Genomic DNA, 23,812 nt, shown 5'->3' on the forward strand with positions numbered 1-23,812 from the left:
GTTGTTAAATATTTTGTCCACCCTAAGCGTGGAAGGGTATACTCAGATGTGAGTCCCTTGCTCATTGCACCATCAGGATTCAAGCAAGCCGGGCCGACGACGGCTGAAATGCCAGAAACCGGTCCGCGGAAGCTTGTTTCCTTCCCAGTGTAAGAATTGGCTTGGTAGTTTGGTTTGCCCTGTTCCCATCATGCACTGGGACAGGAACAGACTAATTTGCATATAGCCAGGTTCTGAACTGGGATGGTGCAGTGAGCTAAAAAACGGTGTTGGATCTAGCCCTGATCTCTTGACTGGGTGAGAGTATTCTGCTTAATTCAGAAACTCTGTCCATCACCACCCCCCCTTGTTGTTAAATAGCACTTAATTGTCAGCACCAGCGCTTATGACAGTCTGCCATATGGTGGCGCTGTTTGTCTAATATAGCAACAAGCACAACAGCTGGTTATCAATTCAATATACCTTAAAATGACTAAGAATGGGTAGTGTTTTGCTAAAAAATGGAAAGGATGCACAGCGTTTCATGCTATAATTGAAAGGCATTCGTACTGTTATTCTGTGGTGTGATATCAGAATATCGCAGGCAGAATATGGTCTGACTGTGCCCTAAATATTGTCTACAAAAATATCACCACAATCGAGATATTATAAAACCTACACTCAATGGAACAATATTTTTGTAAACAAATTTAGGACACAATATTCATATTAGAAGATATTTCTTACTAAGATATTGTGACAAACTATTCTATGATGAACAGTGAAAGTGCACTTGAGAGGTGTGTTGACTTGGTCATTTGCTGATAGGGAACGGAAAGTGACAAATCTAGTAACGTTTGGAGATAACCCTTCATTTGTTCATTTACAGTGTTTAACAAAGACACAGAAATGCACGTAACAGGAGTTAACGTTCATTCATGCACTCAGAGCAAGCATAGCTCAGGGAATGATCAAATGGTCACTTACAGAAATTACTTCAAATCACAATATTCCATGCTTTCGTCAGAGTGAACAGCAAAGAAGAATAAATAAAACCAATCAATTAGGTTTCTTGTACAGCGCAACTATAACCTCGTTAGGGTCTCAAGACACTGGGGGCGGGGGTTGGATCTACGTTTCAGTCAAAGATCCAGGTCTTGAGGTTCTTCCTGAATTGAGGCAGCGACAGTGATTGCCTGAGATGTAGAGGCCAGGTTTTCGCAGCGAGGTAGGAGAAGGATCTTCCTCCAGCCGTGGTCTTGCGGATTCGCGGATGGGAATGAGAAAGCTGGAATGAAAATAAAATAAAGTGGAATGGATGAGTTGTACTGTACAAAGAGTCGACGCTGAAGCATCACATTGGAGTGACTTGTAAATACACTTTTAGGAAGAGCTAAGTATCTGCACCAGGAAATTGAAATTTAAAAGAGTAACTATTCCACACGAGATCAGGATTTCTCAACATATAAGGTACTGATTCAAATGCCAGGCTAATACCTAGACCCACTGCAATTATGTGAATATTCTGCTATGGCGTGTTCTGCATAATGATGGACTAACTACACTTGCCAAATAATCTATCATTTTCTGCATAACTTGCAGATTTTAACAAAAAAATGAGTTTTTAGCTCATACGGATTAAAAGTTACACAAAATGCTATCACACCTGTTCAGCACAGTGGCAGATCACCTTTTAGCTGATGATTGCTGTATTTAGGTGTTTAACTAATGCCAGTGAGATGAAATCTTTCCTGAGTGTTAAAATTCGTAAAAAAAGACAAAATAGTTTGTCTTTCCTTGCTGCATAATTTAGTCAACCATACCACATAATTTGGCCCTCCCTACTGGATAATCCGAGTAGCCATGATAATACCTGAGCACAAGGATGGGGGAATGTTGTCTCTCAGCATGATCTAAGATGTGCTAGCTACATGCCTAATTTTCTGGGTAGTATGTGATTGTGTCTGTTTTAAAACATGTTTTACATTTTTCTACGAGGCAGAGGTAATGGTTGATTTAAACATTTGCAATTCCAAACCTTGACAGGTAGTTTGCAAGAGCAGTGGTGGCGGCCATTTTGAAGGGGGTAGAGAGAGTTAGAGTGCTTTCCTTAGTGGTAGTGCCAGCCTATCTAGTAAGTTGTTCTAAGATGGCAGACTACAGTGTTGACTGGGGTGATGCATCATTATAGTGCAGCCTCAATGAGTCATTCAGTAGTAATCTACAATAATTCTGGTTCATTCAAGAAATGAAGGAATGTGATTTGTAGAGATGATGGCAAGCTCACTTTTTATGTAAGGTGCTTAAACGTTTTGTGGCTGGCTCATTCTTTTTAGAGAAGCAACACTGCAGAAAATAGGTAAGGTGGGAGGATGGAAGGTGCCCTGATTAATGGATATACATATGTACGGGGCATGTTTCAACGTACAAGCCCTGAAGGAGGTAGAGCCCTGATTCCAGTTCCATCCGATAGGAAGAGGTCTCATGCACGTGATGATATTATTTGACATAAGAGGGAGAAAACACTCAACGTAATTATTTCTTATCTGAATATTTAGAAAAGCAACTGGGAGGATGAAAGTACTGGAGATATTAGAACTCTAAATGAAATGATCTACAACTAAAATACAATCTTTGGGAATTTTTTTTTTTTAGTAATACGTATCAATCGATAATACACTGATTCACAGAACCCCACATTAAATGAGATCCTATTTACAGATCCATCATCGGATCTACCCACCAAGTCTTGGGTATGTGTGGCTGTGATCTGACCAAGGCCATGTATGGTGGGGTGAGATGCTCCCTGTAAGGCTTACATGGGGTGAAGGAATTGGTGCGCGCCTCTCTATCCACCTGCCTCAGCAACAAGAAGGGAAAGGAGTGAGTCCATCATTGCATCCTCAAGGACTGAGTGGGTTCCCTAAAAGAAAAAAAGATCCTGGGAAGTTATCAGCATCAAAGGAAGAGCAAGAAATTAGTTTTAGGTTCGGGATGGGTTTGGGATCTAGGTAAAACAGTGCCTTGGTTATTCGTTTTGTTTCGAGGCCCTTTGGAAAGGTTTGGGTGCATCAGGGATTATACAAGGGCTCATCCACACCACCCCTTTGTCTCTTTTCCACAGACTGCGCCCTCTGGACATTGAGTTCATGAAAGCCCTCCACAACAAGGTGAACATTGTCCCCGTTATTGGAAAAGCAGACACCTTGACCCCAGCTGAAGTGCAGGAAAAGAAACAGAAGGTGAGGTGGAAGGGAGCATCTGAGGTGCATGAAACTGACTGCAATTAAATTGAACCAATAAAGCAAACACTGAAACAAACCTGTCTTTCTGATGTGTTGGCTTTTAGTGACTGCTCCAAAGCATTCAGGTTTGGGAAGAGGTCACAAGGGCGGCCTTAGGCATGTCCAAGCTGTGCACCTGCACAGGGCCACCAAACCCCAGGGGCCACCACGCCAATATATCCTTAATATAATAATCCTCTGAGGATGGATACATATTTGCGTGGCGGCCCCTGGCAGGGATTTGGCGGCCCCCGGCTCTGTTCCACTTCCAAACACCCTAATACCCCCTCTTCACTGGCCTCCGCGCTCCGCCCCGCCCAGGCCCCCTCTTCGGGGCCCCCTACCTACGCTCCCTGCCCAGGGCCACCATGAGCCTAGAGCCGCCCCTGGAGGTAACATCAAGGTCACCTCCTTAGCTTCCCTAAACTCTGTTTATTTCCACAGTTCTCCAAGGCAGGACACAAAGCTGGCACTAACCCAGCCCTATAAGATTTGCAGGATCATCAGCCTGACAATCCCAAGTATTCCTGTAGGATATGGTGATGGAGACGGAGGGCTGGAAGAACCAAATGGGGCTTTCCAAAGCATGATAGGTGGTTTGTGGAGCTATACGGTGAAGGTTCTAGCAGGAATTCTAACTGTAACATTTATTCCCTCCCCATCCTAGATCCGTGACGAGATTGAGGAATTCGAGATCAGCATCTACCAGTTCCCGGAATGCGACTCTGATGAGGATGAAGAGTTCAAGAAGCAAGACATGCAGCTCAAGGTAAGGGAGAGCCTTTGCAGGGCAAGTACCAAAATGACAAAGCCAAGATCCAGGGATGGAGAGAATCACAGTCCTAACTTTACCATTTTACTTTAAGGATAACAGCTCGATTGGAATCGCAGTATTGAAGAACCTTTCATGCAGCAGTCCAGAGGCTGCTTAGGAGAAGTTGTTTCTTGTTGCTTTGCTTCAACCAAGGAAGAAAATGAGTGCACCCTTGCAAACCATATAGTTTAGTTTTCCGGGGTGTTAGTTAGATCAGCGCCCTTTTCTATGCTGTCTTGGCTGGGTGAGTCCCCCCCTGGCCATTCAATGTACGATGCACTCAAATAATCTTCTGATGAATTGAGTCCAGATTTTTCTATTTGAGTGGGTGTTTTTGCCTAAACACAGCTACTAGTGTGCTAACTCCCTATCTTGGAATGAGGTAAGACTATAAGATAGCTACTTGTCAGAAGAACACCACATTTCATTCTAGGCATTACCTTGTAATATTCATTATCATTCTTATCAGTGTATTAGTCTCATTTGTTCAATTAAAGCACACAAAGAGTACAATTCCCAGATACTTCTTGGTAAAGGAATACCATGGACTATAAACATGGCTTGCTGACAACACAGAGTCCCCGGGCCACTCCACCACATGGGTAAGGTGATCCCTGTTCTATTTGAGAGAGAGGTGTCTTCTTTAGTCTATGCCCGTGCATACTGAGATCCACAGTGACTTGGTTGCTTCACTTTGTAGGGCCAGTAGCAGCTATACAGCATCTGACTGTGGGCAAAAGAAGCCACATCAGATCAGATTTAAATTACTTCCCAGCCTGCATGGGAAAGTCAATTGCCTGCTGGGTCTGACTCCTTTTAGCTCCCAACTCGGTTTCAGTACCACACCAACCCCGTAAACCTGGAGTAGTTGCTACACTGTAAAAACATCTTTAAAAAAAATACACGTTTACCGATTAAGATCAATTAAACTTCTTTAAAGAGCACTTTCCACGTGTAACTGATCACGGTCTCTAACATCTATGGCCTCTGTAAGAAACTGGATTATGATTTGGGGAGGGTGACTACCTACCCTCAAGGAATAATCACAACCCTTGTCAGGGTGAACCCTTAAAGTCATAAAATTAACTCAAGCTTAACCCCATCGCAGCTATGGCACGGAGTAGACAGGGCAAAGTTTAAAGTGTTTATGCAGTACCAAAACAGTAATAAAGTCTAAAGGCAAAACAACAAACATCCCAAACCGAATAAGCAAAATAAAGCAAAATGTAACAAACAACATAACAAACATTCAAAAAGGGGAACCAGAGATGTAAATAAAAAAAAACTTTTAAGCAGGAATAGCAGCAAGAAGCAAAAACTACAGATGATGGTCAATGATTGCGGTCAACCAGGACCTAGGCACAATTTAAGACTCTGCCTCAATGGAGCATGTGTCACATACACCAACGAGGTTGGTCCTGCTCCAAAATGTTACCTTTGAACTTTAGACCTTTGAGTCCCAATCCGCCACAGGAGTATATGTCTTAAGCCACCAGAACATTAGGGGAGACATCTAGAGACACATTGGGTGTCAGGTAGCAGACAACAGTAGGGTCCAGAACAGGTCCAGCTGCCACTGATCAGCTGACCAGTTGCAGGAAAGGCCTCTTCTAGATTATTGTATCCCAGTAGTTTGAACAGGAGGTCTACTGTATGACACTGTAGTGCACTTCTTTGTCTTGGGTACAAGAGAGAGCCGCTCCAGTCCTTCGGACCTCTTCTCACATCGCAGATAGCAGGTCCTGTTCTTTTCTGTTTTTTCTCAAGTCCAGCAGTGTTCTAAGGTGGGTGAAATGACTCCTAGGCATGCCCTAACCAATGAGGTGCAAGTTCCCAGGGCCAACCCTACCAACTCTGTCCATCTCCAAAATGGCAAAAATCTTTGGCCACACTAAACTGGGGCTCTGAGGGCCGGGAGTGTGTGTAGGAAGTGTACTATTGTAATCCTAGTGTACTCCTATAACCAAGACCAAAATTCAGTTTGGAGCAGCCAGGGTACCCCCAATAAACCCAGAGACAGAAGCCTGGTAGAACAAAACAGGGGTTTCCAGCAACCAGATAATAGATAGAGAAGAATTGTTTTGGCATCCCGTTTTCTTTCCTTTCACGTGCAGCCCCAGTAATATAAATAAAAATTTAACAGACTTGTCAAATAGTACTTGACATTCGAGCACTGTAATGCAAAAGAGGATGCTCATATCCACCATATTCTGGGAGGTTCAGATGAGTCAACTCTGCCCATTCATGTCAGCCGATTGCTTGCTCCTAGGAGGCACTTCACTCCTTTTTCACACCTATTCAATTGCAAATTACTGGCTGGCAGAAGTGGGAGAGCAAATGTAAATTACCCTCCATGAACTTCAAGCAGGGGAAAGGTAAATCTTGAAAAGTAATTTTTCCTTAAAATTGATTACAAATCCAACCTCACCATTTCATTGGCTTTTTAATAACTATTAAAAATAGTTCTTTCATTGTTTTCTAGCTAGTCCCACTTCCAAGATACATTATTAGGATTCTAATCTGTACTCTGGGTGTCTACATAGGACAACAAGGTGTAACACAGTGTAAAATAGCTATTGTCTGTAAGTCACTGTAAGGACATGTTAATATTACATTTCTACATATCTTCCTTTTAAATCTAATGCACCCTGCCTTGTGAACTACATGGCTTACACAGGTTGAGTTATTAATATTTAAAAGGGAGGTTTTGACCTGTCAAAAAGGTCTATTTTGACAGGTTGAATTTTTCCTGGTTAAACTGTCATAGTCAGGCTACAATGGTAGGGCTGAAGTTATGTTTTAGACTGTCTCTGTAGGGAATGCCACAATAGGTGCTACAGTTATTTAGTAACATTTAACTTACAGGCCCTGAGTACATTTCATACCATATACTAGGGACTAATAGGTAAGTTAAATTTCCCAAATGGGAATATGCCAATTTCGACTATTTTTAAAGGAAGAGCAGAGGTACTTTACCACTGGTTAGCTGGGTTAAAGTGCACAGAGTTCTAAAGCCAGCAAAATTATAGGGTCCAGCAAAAGGCTAAAAATAAGGAGTGACCCTGCAGAAAAGTGGGTTTCCTACAGCATTGATAATGAGTTCATGGTGGAATTGGTACTATCTAGCACACCCAGTAAAATTTGATATACAAGGGCTTAGAATTCACCAGGTGTGATAAATACCATCAGTTGCGTGTTTGCCCCGAAAAATGAGGTAGAGCATTGATATTTTAGTGCTTTCCATTTTACAAAAACTGCTTTTCTTTGTGTTTATCCAGTCATTTTTCCCTATTTATTCAAGCAGGGTTGACCTGCCAACATTTTAAGGGAGAAAAATCTGGAGCGTGCAAATCACTTTTAATGGCAACATTTGTACAAAGATGTGTTTGTCGAGGGAGGCACAATAGAAGGAGGTGCTTGTGATCGAGATCTATGTGTTACAGGCTTTTGAAAGACACATATAAGACACATATATGTTTTGTACACCAACTTGTCTGAGTACAGAAGCCAGGAATCAGGGAAACAGGGTTTCTTTAAGGCTGTGTATGTGTATTTTAGCAGGTTGTATTTGAAAAAACTGAAAACTGCAGTCCACCATTGAAGTGAGAGGGTAGGAAGGCAAATCAAGACAGTTTGGATGAGGGACTTCTAGAGGAGGCACTAAAAAACATGGACGGAAGGGAACAGAGATCCACAGAGAAGGAAATAAAGACATAGTAAGTCAGTGAATTAGTCAATATAAGAATAGTACATTCTGATTGGCGGCTGGCCTGTCAATATCTACTAAGAGATTTGTACAGTGGTAATGCTTCTCTGAACACGTTCCTATCCGCTACTGGGAAGCTGAAGCGAGCGAGGGCCATCTAGACCCCAAGTGTGCTTATGATATTGCCATACAAGAATGAGTTGTCCTGTGGATAAGAACAGGTAAATAAGCCTCACATCTGCTCCCCCAGGAGACATCGAAAGAATTTTGTTTCCTTCCTATCACATAATCTGCAGTGTAAATTATAACTGACAACTTATCCCAGATATATTTTAGGTGCCTATATATCACACGTCCTCCTCAAAGACAAAATAAGAGGAACTCCGTTGTCACTCACTCACAACACCAAATGCTTCTCACACAGGATCATGATAACTACAACACTCTGCCACCCAAGCACTCCCTCATTGGGCAGCACGCTACCCACCTGTTGTGTACAAAACTCTACAGGCAACCGAATTAGTTATATCAAAAATGGTAATGTATTAAGGCCAAGTAACTCGAGGAATAAGTAGACATGGAGTAGGAGAACTCCCATTGAGTTTGTGAGTATTCAACTGAATAGAGCTTTTTCAACCTGAAGTAAGTGAGCAAGATGTTTACGGTCACCATCTCTTTTCAGATTGCGGATTGGCAATAAATACCCCAGTCGTTCAAAAGGCTCATGAAGCTAGGAACCTAATTAAGACAAGTATGATCGTTTGCCATAGAACACAACCCCCTTATCTCCCTCATTAATCACACCACGGCCATTTACAGTGTGTGTTTTCTGTTATATGTTCTGTATGCCTGGTTTTCGTCCTCTTTTTTACAGGGTAAAATCTTCAATGAATATTTTAACCCCTTATACATTTTTCCTAGGTGATTGCAACTGCTAAAAGTGTTTCTTTGAGGTTGACTACTGCTTTTTCCTCCATTTTTCCAGATAATGCAAATGGCATTCTTTCTGAGACATACCGCTGTAGGTACATTGTAACCTATACTGCAGGCACATATATATATAGATTCTATTTTCACTTTTGTAAATACATATCACTGTTTTTACATTTGGAATACGTGAGTAAGGTGGGTGGGGAAGTTGTGCACCCTGTCCTGAAGAAGGAGCTCTGTCTCCAAAACATTTCGACGCACACATGAGGTTTTGTCCATAATTAAGACAATACACCTCGCACTTCACTTCTTTTATTAGTACCAGCCCGGGGACCGAATTAAAGTTTTTTCTAGAGTCCCACGAGCCAGGCACTTTTTAATCTCACCCATCCCACCACTCACTCACTGCACTGTATAAATACCCTCACATGCACCATAAATAGTCTATCATTATAGGTGCTCCTGCGTAGTCGTAGGTCGTAGCACGCCGCATCCCGTAGAGGGGTGCGAAGACCCCAATGATGAAGCATGACACCAAGGGTCCGAAACTCTCTTTCCCTCCCACTGTTGTTTACTATATAATATTCGCAATTTTATTAAAAACCTAAACAAAAAGAATTCACGCTTACTACTTTCATTCATCTAAGCAACCATGTATCCATACCTCAAAGTACCATCAACATTTACTGATCCTTCAGATATTGATAGGTAAGTATTAATGTCCCCCAAGACTGTACTGGATTTAAACTAAAAGATTATACAGAGGGAACTTTTTTTGTTTCCTTAACAATTTGCAAATGTTATCACATTAGACAAATCAGCTATATCATCTAAGATGACCAAGTATTGCACAGTACAAGCTAAATATAGGATGAGGAGCAGGTTGCTTAGATTATTGATGAATCTTCATGCTACCCATCTGAACATGCTAGAACAACATGAGAGGGAGCTTCCCCAAAGGATGAAAGACCAAGCAATAAAAATGAAAATACACCAAAACCACCCACAGAACAGCTGGATTGTTATAAAAAAAGTTTTTTTATTTTAAATAATCATTTTTGAAAAAATTCCCAAGACCATATTTGATTTAGGTCAGTTTCTTGAACACACAAGTCCATTACATTATACAGTGATGGGTAAACATCAGCCCAAACACTAATAAGACAATAAAAACATGACACTCAGTTCAGTCATTCTGTCAATCATCCACAGACTCTCTATCACACAACCCATATATTCGCATTCAATACAGACATCAAAACATCATACAGTAAAGGAAAAGCGCCGACGCGCGTTCCGGAGAAAGAAAGTTATTAGAAAATCCTTCATCAGGGCGCGTAATATTCAATCCTTAGGTCTGCGCGGTCTTGGTAGATCCAATTTCATAGAACAAAGTCGATATGAGTAGATTCACAATCTCATAAAGGGCTGGCAAAGCATATCTCTACGTCTGATGTAACTGACCATATTGAGATGTAAAGTTAGAACATTATTCCGGGAGATGTTTCCACAAAATATAGGATTCTGGAAGTGATAATAAGTAGACAACAGTGTTCCGTCTATCTGTAGTAAATGTAGCTACAGTTTCGAAGATTTCAGTTTGGTTTGCGGCTTGGACACGCTATTCTCCCAATAATTAGAATCAGATTCTCGAGCTGCAATGGTTCAAAGAGTTTCCTCCTGGAGACGTGTAAGGATAGGTGTAGTTGTTTTTTTTAAAAAATGAACACGACTAGCCAAGAGGTTCCCGTTCACAGGGGTGCTTTATCCTTTTAGATGAAATGACGCATAGGTATCACCAGTCCAATCGCGAGCAGCCTCCGCATACGTCCACAGCCCGGGTTGTGAATCTACTCATATCGACTTTGTTCTATGAAATTGGATCTAACAAGACCGCGCAGACCTAAGGATTGAATATTATGCGCCCTGATGAAGGATTTTCTAATAACTTTCTTTCTCAGAAACGCGCGTCGGCGCTTTTCCTTTACTGTATGATGTTTTGATGTCTGTATTGAATGCGAATATATGGGTTGTGTGATAGAGAGTCTGTGGATGATTGATAGAATGACTGAACTGGGTGTCATGTTTTTATTGTCTTATTTGTGTTTGGGCTGATGTTTACCTATCACTGTATAATGTAATGGACTTGTGTGTTCAAGAAACTGACCTAAATCAAATATGGTCTTGGGAATTTTTTCAAAAATGATTGTTTAAAATAAAAAAACTTTTTTTACAACATTCCAGCTGTTCTGTGGGTGGTTTTGGTGTATTTTCATTTTTATTGCTTGGTCTTTCATCCTTTGGGCAAGCTCCCTCTCATGTTGTTCTAGTATTTATCTTCCCTGGTGGGTTGCTCCCCTTACCTAAAACAGTTTAGGTTTACAGGGTCCCCCTGTCGTATTTTTTGTACCCATCTGAACATGCACTCTATGGTCCCACAGAGGGGTATGAATCAAATAATAAATACTACAGTACAATACTCCACTGTCACTGGCACTGCAGCATGATCAGGCTGTGCCCCAACTCCTGCTTCACTACCCCCTGCACATTACTGACCCCTTCACCAACCAGCTCGGGATCCAAACTAGAAGCTTCTGTGTTGCAAGCTACAATTGTATTCCCGAGCAGTGCCAGGGCTCTCGTAAAGGGCCACCTCAGCTCACACCAGCCATTGCCCCTGCCAGCGCTGCCACTGACATTACAAACACACCTACTAACCATCACATTCCACAAGTGTGAGAATTCAGACTACTCCAGGCCCCCAAAGCTATTAGAATGGCTTGGGTGGCGAGTATTAGTAGTTGTCAATGTATATTGAATTTATAAACAGCTGTTGTTGTGCTCATTTGTAAATAAGATAAATGGCGCCACCATGTGGCAGACTGCCATAGGTGCCGGTGTTGCCAATTAAGTGCCAGTGTCGAGCATCGGAAACCACCGGCTCAAATTAAGTACTAGAGGGAAGTTACACTCCCAAACAGCTACTGACCTAAAGGTGCAATCGGCTATCTGATCATCAATTCATATTGCTAACTGAAGTACGGAATCGTGATTAATCTCCCACTTATTGACTGCTTTCCTTCTCTTTCCAGAACAGCATCCCCTTCGCTGTCATCGGCAGTAACACCGTTGTCAAGGAGGTGAAAGGAACAGCTTTGAAAGGGCGCCTCTACCCATGGGGTATAATAGAAGGTAGGATTGGATGCCAGCTAGATGGTGTTAATGAAAGTAGGATAGGTGTGCAGGGGGCTCTATTCTTCATAGGGGAGGCTTAAATTAGGATAAAGGCATGGATGATTCCTGTGAGATTTTGCTGAACACATCCTCTAACAGTTGATTAGTTACAAGAAAAGTACAACCCTGGCACTCTTCATTTGAACTTGTGCAAAGCTTTCAATGCTTTCCTTGAGGCTTAAAATATCAATTGTGTTAGCTGCATCAAAAATACAAATACCTAAAAAAGTAGGAAGGTTTTTTGGGGAAAAGACTGTGGGGCATACTTACAAGCCCCTATCGCCACAGGAATGTCACTTTTAGTGGCCTTTCTGTGGCGATAAACACTTCGCCTTATTTACAAGGTGGCGTTAAGCCACTTAACGTGGCTTAACACCGCCCGTAAATAAGGTTCCCTTTCACGCTACCTTTAGCATGAAAGGGGCAGGCAATGGGTGCTGTGGTGGGCATTCTGCCGCAACACCCAATGATTTTGACTCTGCCCCCTATTTACAAGAGTGGCGTAAATAGGAGGCAGTGCCAAAATTAAGACCAGGAAAAACCTGGTCTTAACGTGGTGAAACGAGGAGAAATGCTTTATTTCTCCTACTTTTGGCTCTTTCTATGTGTGCTGCACAAATTGCCATGAAGGATTGTTTATGTGCAGGAAGGTGCAAGGGTGCCTGCATTGGCGCTAGGCAGCTGAATTTAGCACCAGCAGAGAGAGATACGCAGGGCTGCACCATATTATTGTGAATACGGTGCACCCCTGTGTTTCTAAAGTGACGGAGTGCGGCGTTAGCAATTTTAGAGCTACACCACGCTCTGCCACTTTCTTATACACATGCCCCTGTTTCTTGTGGTCGTATGTTGGGCTTTCCTCTGCTCCTTTCAGGTTACTTGTACGGGTAGTTCGAGCTAAAGATGTTACAGGTACTACTTATATGGGTGAATTACAGATATAGACTTTGAAACAGATCTTTTCTTTCAATTTCCGTTCATACATTCCCCAAACCAAGAATCCCATTCTTTTTTTTGTTTTGTTTTTTCATTCATGTACTGTATACTCCTGGATCTAACTGTTAAATATTTCTTTTTTTTTCTAATCTTATCATTGATTTTGCTGTTTCCCGCTTTCTTTCTATACTCGTATTTTTATTATAGCTATCAATTCTTTTAATGCATTATTTTTCTTTTACATAAAATATGTAGCAAAAGATAACTAAGTTGTGGTTGTAGAAAAAAAAGCTATTGTGGAGTGGGGCACGAGCCATCCTAAGCGCGATAATGTCATTACTGAGCTGCAAAGTACGCAATGGCTCTGAATGAGTATCTTAGAGCCGAAAAAGGAGAGCTGATTTGGGGATCAACAGGCACTTAGGCTCTTTGTGTGATTAGCCCACACTCAGCCTGGTGCAGATAACAAAGGCAGCTCTGTAAGCATTAAAGGACATCACAAATCCCAATAGACCTCTCCTGTGTTACAAGCTGAAACATCCGAGGCCAGCTGTCCCTACACAAGTACCCGCCCACTGAACCACTCTTCTGGAAGGAGACAGCAGAGAACTAAGGGATTTCTCGTGGAGACCACATATGAGGCCACTGAATCAAAACTGAGCTTGATTTACACTTTTACTTGAGTACCATTGAGATGGGTAACAATAAACATCTGTTATTCCACGCTAAGATAGCCTTCTGGGTGAACATGAGCTTTGCAAAAACACATGCTATGTTAAGTTACTTGCATCTGCACTCGTGGGTCAGAAAATTGTATTTACATATATCCTCGGACATAAATATTGTGTCCTGTTTATATACAAATTCTGGTATTTAGTTCAATGAGGGGAAATGGGTCACTGACAAAATATCGTATTCAATAATAGAGAATTACCAAAATATCGAGGAAAAAATATAGAATTCAAAAATATCGAACTCCTATCTCCAAACAGGTAAGTGCAAAAATATCGAATCAAAAAAATCCTTGTAAAAAATATAGATAGTCAAAATATCGAATTTTTTAAATGTATTATAATTAATTTAAAAAATAATAAAATATGAAATATAATTAACTTAAACATACTTAAAATACTAATAACCTTAAAATTAATAAATAATTAATTTAAGTTAAAAATAAATAAACATACAATTTCATTTTTAAATACATACATATATATAAACATAATATTAATAAAAAATATACAATATTTTTACCGTAGGTTAGCAGGACAATAAAATTTACTATTACCACTCCACTGAGTGCAACTGTAGAGAAAGCGTTAGATAGCGTAGGTGTAAAAATTACTATTCCCACTCCAGAGAGTGCAACAGTAGGGAAAGCGTTGGATAGCGTAGGGGTAAAAATTACTATTCCCACTCCAGAGAGTGCAACAGTAGGGAAGGCGTTGGATAGCAAAAGGGTAAAAATTACTATTCCCACTCCAGAGAGTGCAACAGTAGGGAAAGCGTTGGATAGCGTAGGGGTAGAAATTACTATTCCCACTCCAGAGAGTGCAACAGTAGGGAAGGCGTTGGATAGCAGAAGGGTAAAAATTACTATTCTCACTCCAGTAAGTACAACAGTAGGGAAAGCATTGGATAGCGTAGGGGTAAAAATTACTATTCCCACTCCAGAGAGTGCAACAGTAGGGAAAGCGTTGGATAGCGTAGAGGTCAAAATTACTATTCCCACTCCAGAGAGTGCAACAGTAAGGAAAGCGTTGGATAGCATAGGGGTAAAAATTACTATTCCCACTCCAGAGAGTGCAACAGTAGGGAAAGCGTTGGATAGCGTAGGGGTAAAAATTACTATTCCCACTCCAGAGAGTGCAACAGTAGGGAAGGCGTTGGATAGCAAAAGGGTAAAAACTACTATTCCCACTCCAGTGAGTGCAACAGTAGGGAAAGCGTTGGATAGCGGGAGGGTAAAAATTACTATTCCCACTCCAGTGAGTGCAACAGTAGAGAAAGCGTTGGATAGCCTAGGGGTAAAAATTACTATCCCCACTCCAGAGAGTGCAACAGTAGGGAAAGCGTTGGATAGAGTAGGGGTAAAAATTACTATTCCCACTCCAGAGAGTGCAACAGTAGGGAAAGCGTTGGATAGCTTAGGGGTAAAAATTACTATTCCCACTCCAGTGATTGCAACAGTAGGGAAAGCGTTGGATAGCGGGAAGGTAAAAATTACTATTCCCACTCCAGAGAGTGCAACAGTAGGGAAAGCATTGGATAGCATAGGGGTGAAAATTACTATTCCCACTCCAGTGAGTGCAACAGTAGGGAAAGCATTGGATAGCCTAGGGGTAAAAAGTACTATTCCCACTCCAGAGAGTGCAATAATAGAGAAAGCGTTGGATAGCGTAGGGGAAAAATTACTATTCCCACTCCAGAGAGTGCAACAGTAGGGAAAGCGTTGGATAGCGTAGGGGTAGAAATTACTATTCCCACTCCAGAGAGTGCAACAGTAGGGAAGGCGTTGGATAGCAGAAGGGTAAAAATTACTATTCTCACTCCAGTAAGTACAACAGTAGGGAAAGCATTGGATAGCGTAGGGGTAAAAATTACTATTCCCACTCCAGAGAGTGCAACAGTAGGGAAAGCGTTGGATAGCGTAGAGGTCAAAATTACTATTCCCACTCCAGAGAGTGCAACAGTAAGGAAAGCGTTGGATAGCATAGGGCTAAAAATTACTATTCCCACTCCAGAGAGTGCAACAGTAGGGAAAGCGTTGGATAGCGTAGGGGTAAAAATTACTATTCCCACTCCAGAGAGTGCAACAGTAGGGAAGGCGTTGGATAGCAAAAGGGTAAAAATTACTATTCCCACTCCAGAGAGTGCAAGAGTAGGGAAAGCGTTGGATAGCATAGGGGTAAAAATTACTATTTCCACTCCAGAGAGTGCAACAGTAGGGAAAGCGTTGGATAGCGTAGGGATAAAAATTACTATTCCCACTCCAGAGAGTGCAACAGTAGAGAAAGCGTTGGATAGCTTAGGGGTAAAAATTACTATTCCTGCACTCGTTGTGGGTCAGAAAATTGTATTTACATATATCCTCGGACATTATTGTGTCCTGTTTATATACAAATTCTGGTATTTAGTTCAATGAGGGGAAATGGGTCACTGACAAAATATCGTATTCAATAATAGAGAATTAGCAAAATATCGAGGAAAAAATATAGAATACAAAAATATCGAACTCCTATCTCCAAACAGGTAAGTGCAAAAATATCGAATCAAAAAAATCCTTGTAACAAATATAGATAGTCAAAATATCGAATTTTTTAAATGTATTATAATTAATTTAAAAAATAATAAAATATGAAATATAATTAACTTAAACATACTTAAAATACTAATAACCTTAAAATTAATAAATAATTAATTTAAGTTAAAAATAAATAAACATACAATTTCATTTTTAAATACATACATATATATAAACATAATATTAATAAAAAATATACAATATTTTTACCGTAGGTTAGCAGGACAATAAAATTTACTATTACCACTCCACTGAGTGCAACTGTAGAGAAAGCGTTAGATAGCGTAGGTGTAAAAATTACTATTCCCACTCCAGTGAGTGCAACAGTAGGGAAAGCGTTGGATAGCGGGAAGGTAAAAATTACTATTCCCACTCCAAGGATTGCAACAGTAGGGAAAGCGTTGGAGAGCGTAGGGATGAAAATTACTATTCTCACTCCAGTGAGTGCAACAGTAGGGAACGCGTTGGATAGCGGATAAGTAAAAATTACTATTCCCACTCCAGAGAGTGCAACAGTAGAGAAAGCGTTGGATAGCCTAGGGGTAAAAATTACTATCCCCACTCCAGAGAGTGCAACAGTAGGGAAAGCGTTGGATAGCGTAGGGGTAAAAATTACTATTCCCACTCCAGAGAGTGCAACAGTAGGGAAAGCGTTGGATAGCTTAGGGGTAAAAATTACTATTCCCACTCCAGTGATTGCAACAGTAGGGAAGGCGTTGGATAGCAAAAGGGTAAAAATTACTATTCCCACTCCAGAGAGTGCAACAGTAGGGAAAGCGTTGGATAGCGTAGGGGTAAAAATTACTATTCCCACTCCAGAGAGTGCAACAGTAGGGAAAGCGTTGGATAGCGTAGGGGTAAAAATTACTATTCCCACTCCAGAGAGTGCAACAGTAGAGAAAGCGTTGGATAGCGTAGGGGTAAAAATTGCTATTCCCACTCCAATGAGTGCAACAGTAGGGAAAGCGTTGGATAGCCTAGGGGTAAAAATTACTATCCCCACTCCAGAGAGTGCAACAGTAGGGAAGGCGTTGGATAGCAAGAGGGTAGAAATTACTATTCCCACTCCAGTGAGTGCAACAGTAGGAAAAACATTGGATAGCGTAGGGGTAAAAATTACCATTCCCACTCCAGAGAGTGCAACAGTAGGGAAAGCGTTGGATAGCATAGGGGTAAAAATTACTATTCCCACTCCAATGAGTGCAACAGTAGGGAAAGCGTTGGATAGCGGAGGGTAAAAATTACTATTCACAATCCAGTGAGTGCAACAGTAGGGAAAGTAAATACTTCATATATGAATAAAAATTACAAATTAATTAAAAGTAATTAACAATTTTATATAATTTAATAATAATCAAATAAACATACAAATAAAATTAATTGTTAAAAAGTAATACCTATTAAAACAAATTATTTACCAATTAACAATTAATTAATTAACAATTAAAAAATAATTAAAAATTACGACAACAAAAAACCAATAAACAAATTAAAATATGTAATTAATTATAATTAAATTACTTCCCACCCTATTCCCCTATAAACCCACAACCCGCAACAGAAAATACATTTATAAAATTAACATAATTATCAATTAATCAATTAATTAAAATGAATTACCAATTATATTTTAATTAATTGCCAATTAAAAATTAATTAACAATTAATTCAAAATAAATACCAATCAATAAATTAAAATATTTAATTATTATAATTAAATTACTTCCCACCCTATTCCCCTATGAACCACAACCCGCTACTGAAAATAAATTAATAAAATTAACATAATTATCAATTAATAAATGAAATACAATTAATTACCAATTCAATTTTAATGAATTACCAGTTAAAAATTAATTAACAATTAATTAAAAAAAATACCAATCAATAAATTAAAATATTTAATTAATTATATTTAAATTACTTCCCACCCTATTCCCCTATAAACTCACAACCCTCTCCGGAAAATAAATTAATAATATTAACATAATTATCAATTAATAAATTAATTACATTTAATAACCAATTATATTTTAATTAATTACCAATTAAAAATTAATTAACAATTAATTCAAAATAAATACCAATAAATAAATTGAAATATTTAATTAATTATATTTAAATTACTTCCCACCCTATTCCCCTATAAACCCACAATCTGCTCCGAAAATATATTACGCAAAAATTAAATACCATAACATTAATTATTTAAAATAAATTATAAAATAAAAATACACTTTTAACACATATACTAACATAAAAAACACTTACATAGTATAAAAAAATAAATATTAACTTACTTACCTCAAATTCAATATTTTTGTTGTCGATATTCTGTCCATTCTATATTTTTGTTGTCTATATTCTGTCCATTCGATATTTTGTCCATTCTATATTTTGGATTCGATATTACTGCTATTCTATTTGATATTTTTGTAGTCTATATTTTGTCCATTCGATATTGTGTTCATTCTATATTTTTAATTCGATATTTAGGCAAATCGATATTAATGACTCGATATTTTGAGTGAATACCGGGGGAAATATTTATAGTCAGTATTTAAACCACAAAATTTATCACAGGCTATATTTTGACAATGAACTCCTGATAGTATACCGCAATACAAAACATTCCCTAATCATGTCAAAGCTAGATTACTGTGGTCCTCCTTTTCAATCCACAAACTTCTCCCAACACAAAAACATCCAGTCTTAAGTCAATGTGGAGGTTCATCTAATTTTCTAAAGCAGGTCATCAAGGTGACAAGTCAGCATCCCTCACAACACTCACTGGTTATCTGTTTAGGAGGGATGCTAATTTACAATCCTAATGCTGACTCACATATCACTATCCAAGAAGGCTCTCAAATACATCTCAGACCTCCAAAAGTATCATGTAATACCTCTTCACTGGGTGACCAAGTGCTTATTCAATCAACCCTTTTCAGATCCTTCTCCATCGGGGGAAGAAGATGTTTGGCCAGGTGATCCCAGCTCAACAGATTGGGCCTAACAAAAGACACAATAAAAAATAAATAAGAAGGCTGGCAAGTCCGTAATCACTGCCTGTTCAATTGTGCTCACGTCTGGTGAAATTATTTGAGGAGGAGGAAGAAAAGTCAAACTTTTCTTGAGGCCTGTTTTATATTCCAAATTTGCGTTCTCAATTTTTGTATTAGAAACAATTTCAGCCTTAGCTTTTGGAAGAAAGTTCGTATATCAAACGTATTGCTTTCAATGTTGACTTTTAATTCTCCTCTTCGCATGATTCCACCAGCAGTAAGCACATTTGAACAGGCAGTGATTAAGGACCTGACAGCCTCCATACAGGATTAGAAACACCCATTCCATAACTTACCTTATAAAGACATGGCGGTTATAAAATCACTAGCGACAGATTCAGACAGAGTGATAAAACCAGCTAACAAAGGGAAGCTATTGTGTGTCTGTGCTCAACAGACTACTGGACAGAATGTTTGAGATTACATAATGATGGACAGAATTGCCAGACCCTACTACACGATCAAAATCCAGAATTAAGGGAAGGGAAAACTTGTGTCATTGTTGCTAATGGGGGTTACCGGGTAGCGTAGGGGGTGGGTGGACTGAATATGACTCAATTGAGGTTTGGCAAGGTAATCTATGTGAGAAGAAATGTAGATGTGGAGCAGTACAAAGGGCTTGGGTTCAAAACGTTCACGTTGTTATGCTTTATATAACTTTGGCTTCTGACGAATGTAAACGAGTTTTAAACATCAATATTCTGTAGTGTATGAAATGGCGGTTGTCTTCAGTTAGAGGGGGCCCCAAACTGTATGTGACTATTAACACAATAAAATCCAGAATTAAGCATCTGGTAGAGAAAGGCCTTCAAAAAACATGATAACTAAACATGAAGCAGAATTCCTCCTGAGGAACAATCCCACTACCCGTACTTTTATACTATACATACAATTCATTAACAGAGAATAACTCCACCAGGCAGACCTATAGTACTAGGCATTAGGGCTGTCCTAGAACCACTTTCCCAGTTTATAGACTTCTTTTTGAGACCAGGTGTAAAATCCATGCCATCCTTTTTACAGGACACAAAATATGTCCTAAATCTGTTGGAAGATGTACTTTTGACTCCAGTAACAATATCCTGATTGGTTTACACGTGGAGGCCCTCTATACTAGCATTGCACAGAAGGAGACCCTTAATGCACTAGAATTTCTTTTACAAAAGGCCCCACAGGATTCTTATCTCTCCAGTAAATTTCATAATGTATTGTGCTACCTTAGCTATAACAGAGAATTCCTTCCAGTTCAAAGACCAACTATTGCTACAGATTATGGGCACTTCTATGGTAAGCACTTTGCCACAAGCATGGCTAATCTCTACATGTACCATGCTGGATGTTTGCACATTTATCTTCATACGAATCCTTATCATAATTTTATCAAAGTTTGGAATGCTATACTGATGATATTTTCATAATTTGGGCCTCAGTGGCTTACAAGAACAGAACCATATTGTACCTTGATAGAACTACTCATAATAAATAGGATTTGGACGTTTCTTCAAAAGAACCAGTTGTAATGCCATTTTACTAATGCCAGGGAATGGGCTGTTTCTAAAGACCATGCCACCGCCCCCTCCAATTGTCGCTCCTGCTTTCTAACCCACAGTGGAGAACGAAGAACACTGTGACTTCCAGAAGCTGCGGAACATGTTGATCCAGACGCATATGCAGGACCTGAAGGATGTGACCCAAGAGGTGCACTACGAGAACTACCGGGCGAAGTGCATCCAGAGCATGACTCGCATTGGGGCCAAGGAGCGCAGCAGCAGAAAGTGAGTGCCGCCCACCACGGGCTGTACAGATGGACTTGAGGCTCAATTGTGAACAGCTTCAATGCAGCAAGGCCTAGCTATGTGGGCTTATGGGAGCTTAACCCTGAAATACAAGCAGCTTCTACAGGATGCAGGCCTTGCTAAGGAGAGCACTGGAGCGCTCCAGACCCATCGGCACTACTTTATCCAATTTGAGGTGCATTTACATGGGTAGTTGAGGCAGCCACTGCATTTAACCATTAACAGCTTCCACACGCTCTCTACTAAGCCATAGGCCTTGTCTGAGGTCACCAGACCCAGCTACAGAAAGCTTCTGTAGGTCTCCATACCAATGAAAGTCAGCTTCTGTGGGTTTCAGTCACTTCTTTAGAAAGTTTCAGTGGGTCCTAAGTCTAGGGACAGACATTTAGAAACCTGGGCAGTTTGGTAGGGAACTGCCATCTCCAAAGGCTAAGAGCCTCCAGATTGTTTACTTCTTCCCTCCAACTCAATTAAAGCCCACCTAGATCATTTTTCGTCTGGGCCTGTCCAAACAAGAGAAAATCTTTCTTGGAACCTAAACTGTTTCTTGTCAAATCAATGCTTACAGATTCTTGAAGTTTACTTCTAATCTTTTCTTTTCTTCTCTTGTGCCAGTAAACTCTCCCGCCAAAGTGCCACGGAGTTCTCTCTGCCCCTGTTACCTCTTGCCGACACCGAGAAGCTAATCCGTGAGAAGGACGAGGAGGTGAGTTGGAGTGGAACTGAAAACACTTAGGAGCAAATTTGCTAAGATCTCACAAAACGCAGTACAGCAAGCATCATTCCTGCCCTGTGTTGTGTGACAGGAAGAGAGCAGGACAGTGATATATCTACAAAGATATGGCATTATTGCTCTCTCTCTCTCTCCCCACACAAGTGCACTTTCGGTTGCCTTTCACAATAGTGCAATGGTGTGTAAGTGATGTCTAGCATAGGTTTTATATTGAAAGGCTCCCCTTTCGGTACAAAATACTACACTTAGACATAGTTTAAAAAATGTCTAACTTTGTAGGTTACTGTACATTACAGCACACAAACTTAGAACGTTTGAGAAAAGAGATGTTTTCTCAAATGTTGCGCCTGCCTCAAGGAGGTGTAGTTTTTTGGTGCAAAGTCTTGTCTACCGTTTTTAGTTGACAAGTCCTTCCATCAACAACCATGGGTGGCTGCATGGGAAAGCTTATTTACCAGTATGGGACGCCCGATTAACGCAGAGTGTTAATTCGCATTATTTTAGGGTTTCTTTGCAGGAAATTCCAATACAAGCATTTGTGCCGGTTATCGTCACTTTTTGTTACACTGCACCGGCCCAAAGGCTTCATAAATCTGCCCCTGGAGTGAGAGCAGGATCCAGCCTTACACTGTCAGTTCCCTCCCTGCAGACAGAATAGGGGCCGTGAGAGAATAGCCCTACATGCTCCAGAACTGATCATTTCCCCCTAATTCCACTCAAAACCCCAGGGAAACATAGAAGTATTTTCTTGTTTATATAGCAAACGTGTTTGTCTTGACTGTGCAACATGGCATGAATGGCTTGGATGTTAAGAAGTCATTATCACAGACATCAAGTTTGAGAGCAGATGTTGGGCAGGGAAAGTATTTCAAGAGAGAAATAGAAAAGTCTGTATGCAAAAATTACCAAGGATAGTATGCAGTGCCGTCCGGTGTGAATCTGGGGTGGCAGTGCAGGGGGCGGGTGTAAGGGGTGTAAAAAACAAAAAATAAACATACCTGATTGCCGCGTCTCGGCTCCATCTCTCCTCCTCATTGGGCAAGAACAGGAAACGCACAGGCTCCCCTAAGCCGGTCATAACGTTGCAATGCAGCTTTGTGATTGGTCTGTGCGCCATGGTCCGGTGCTCTGACGGGGAATGGGAGCCTGGGCATTTTCTCCACACAGGCTGTAATACAGCCTGAGTGGTGAACATGCAAAGTGCGCATGACTATTTGGCCAGCCCAAGACGACCAGCCAAACATTCATGTGCATGTACAGAGTGCCCACCACTCCTCCCCCTGCTCTGCGAGCAGGGCAGCCCTGCCCCACAAAGCTGTCACAGCAGAAAAAAATAAAATGATAATAACATCCAGTTATTATCATTTTATGTTTCCTTTATTTACACTGCTGCAAAGCAGTGGGCGACGTTTCTCCGCCTTAGTGGAGGAGCCGCCACTGATAGTATGTGTGTGAGAGAGAAGTTGTGCATAAGTCTAGAGGACTTCTGATGTGTGAGGGTGGATCGCCTAACAGTACTCCCACTTACCTCCTGCAGCTCCGACGCATGCAGGAAATGCTGCAGAAGATGCAGCAGCAGATGCAGCAGAATCAAGGCGAGCTTTCAGACACGCTGTGAGCGCGTGACCGATATTGGACCGGAAGTCAGAGATGTTTGAAGAGACCCCGTGCCTCATCAGCCACTCATTCTCTCTTCCCCTAATGCCTTTATTCGCATTGTATGACTATTACTTTTTTTATTAAAAATGGCAGCTGTGCAAAATGGCCACCCAGGTTCACTCTTCATAGTAAATTTCAGGTAAAGGCTGATGCTCCTAATGCTTCTCAACTAAATGCCAGTGTTTAATGCCAATGAGTTAGTTCTGTCAAGTTATGTTATTTTTTATTTTTTTAATTTTTTACTAAGTGTTACTGGCCTCATGAGGTTGATCTGGGTGACAGGATGGTCAATGTGAGGTGCCTGCATTACTCCAATATGAGGGGAAAAGAATGAATGGCAATAAAAGAAACCAAGGCTTTTGCTGCTAGGCATTT

At 40.5% G+C, this 23,812-nt stretch overlaps 1 protein-coding gene across 1 annotated transcript in view; it reads left to right on the forward strand.

The window, feature by feature from the left end:
- LOC144768856 (septin-4-like) overlaps positions 1–23,546 on the forward strand; it is a 79,697-nt gene extending 56,151 nt beyond the window's left edge. Inside the window, exons 6-11 of the mRNA XM_078652857.1 lie at positions 3,104–3,221; positions 3,931–4,032; positions 11,806–11,905; positions 20,859–21,024; positions 21,661–21,751; positions 23,316–23,546. Coding sequence (XP_078508983.1) covers positions 3,104–3,221; positions 3,931–4,032; positions 11,806–11,905; positions 20,859–21,024; positions 21,661–21,751; positions 23,316–23,396 — 658 coding nt within the window. The 3' untranslated portion in view covers positions 23,397–23,546. The remainder of the gene's footprint in view (positions 1–3,103; positions 3,222–3,930; positions 4,033–11,805; positions 11,906–20,858; positions 21,025–21,660; positions 21,752–23,315) is intronic.
- Positions 23,547–23,812: the final 266 nt, after the last annotated feature.

Source organism: Lissotriton helveticus, chromosome 7 (assembly GCF_964261635.1).
Source record: "Lissotriton helveticus chromosome 7, aLisHel1.1, whole genome shotgun sequence".
NCBI lineage: Eukaryota > Metazoa > Chordata > Amphibia > Caudata > Salamandridae > Lissotriton > Lissotriton helveticus.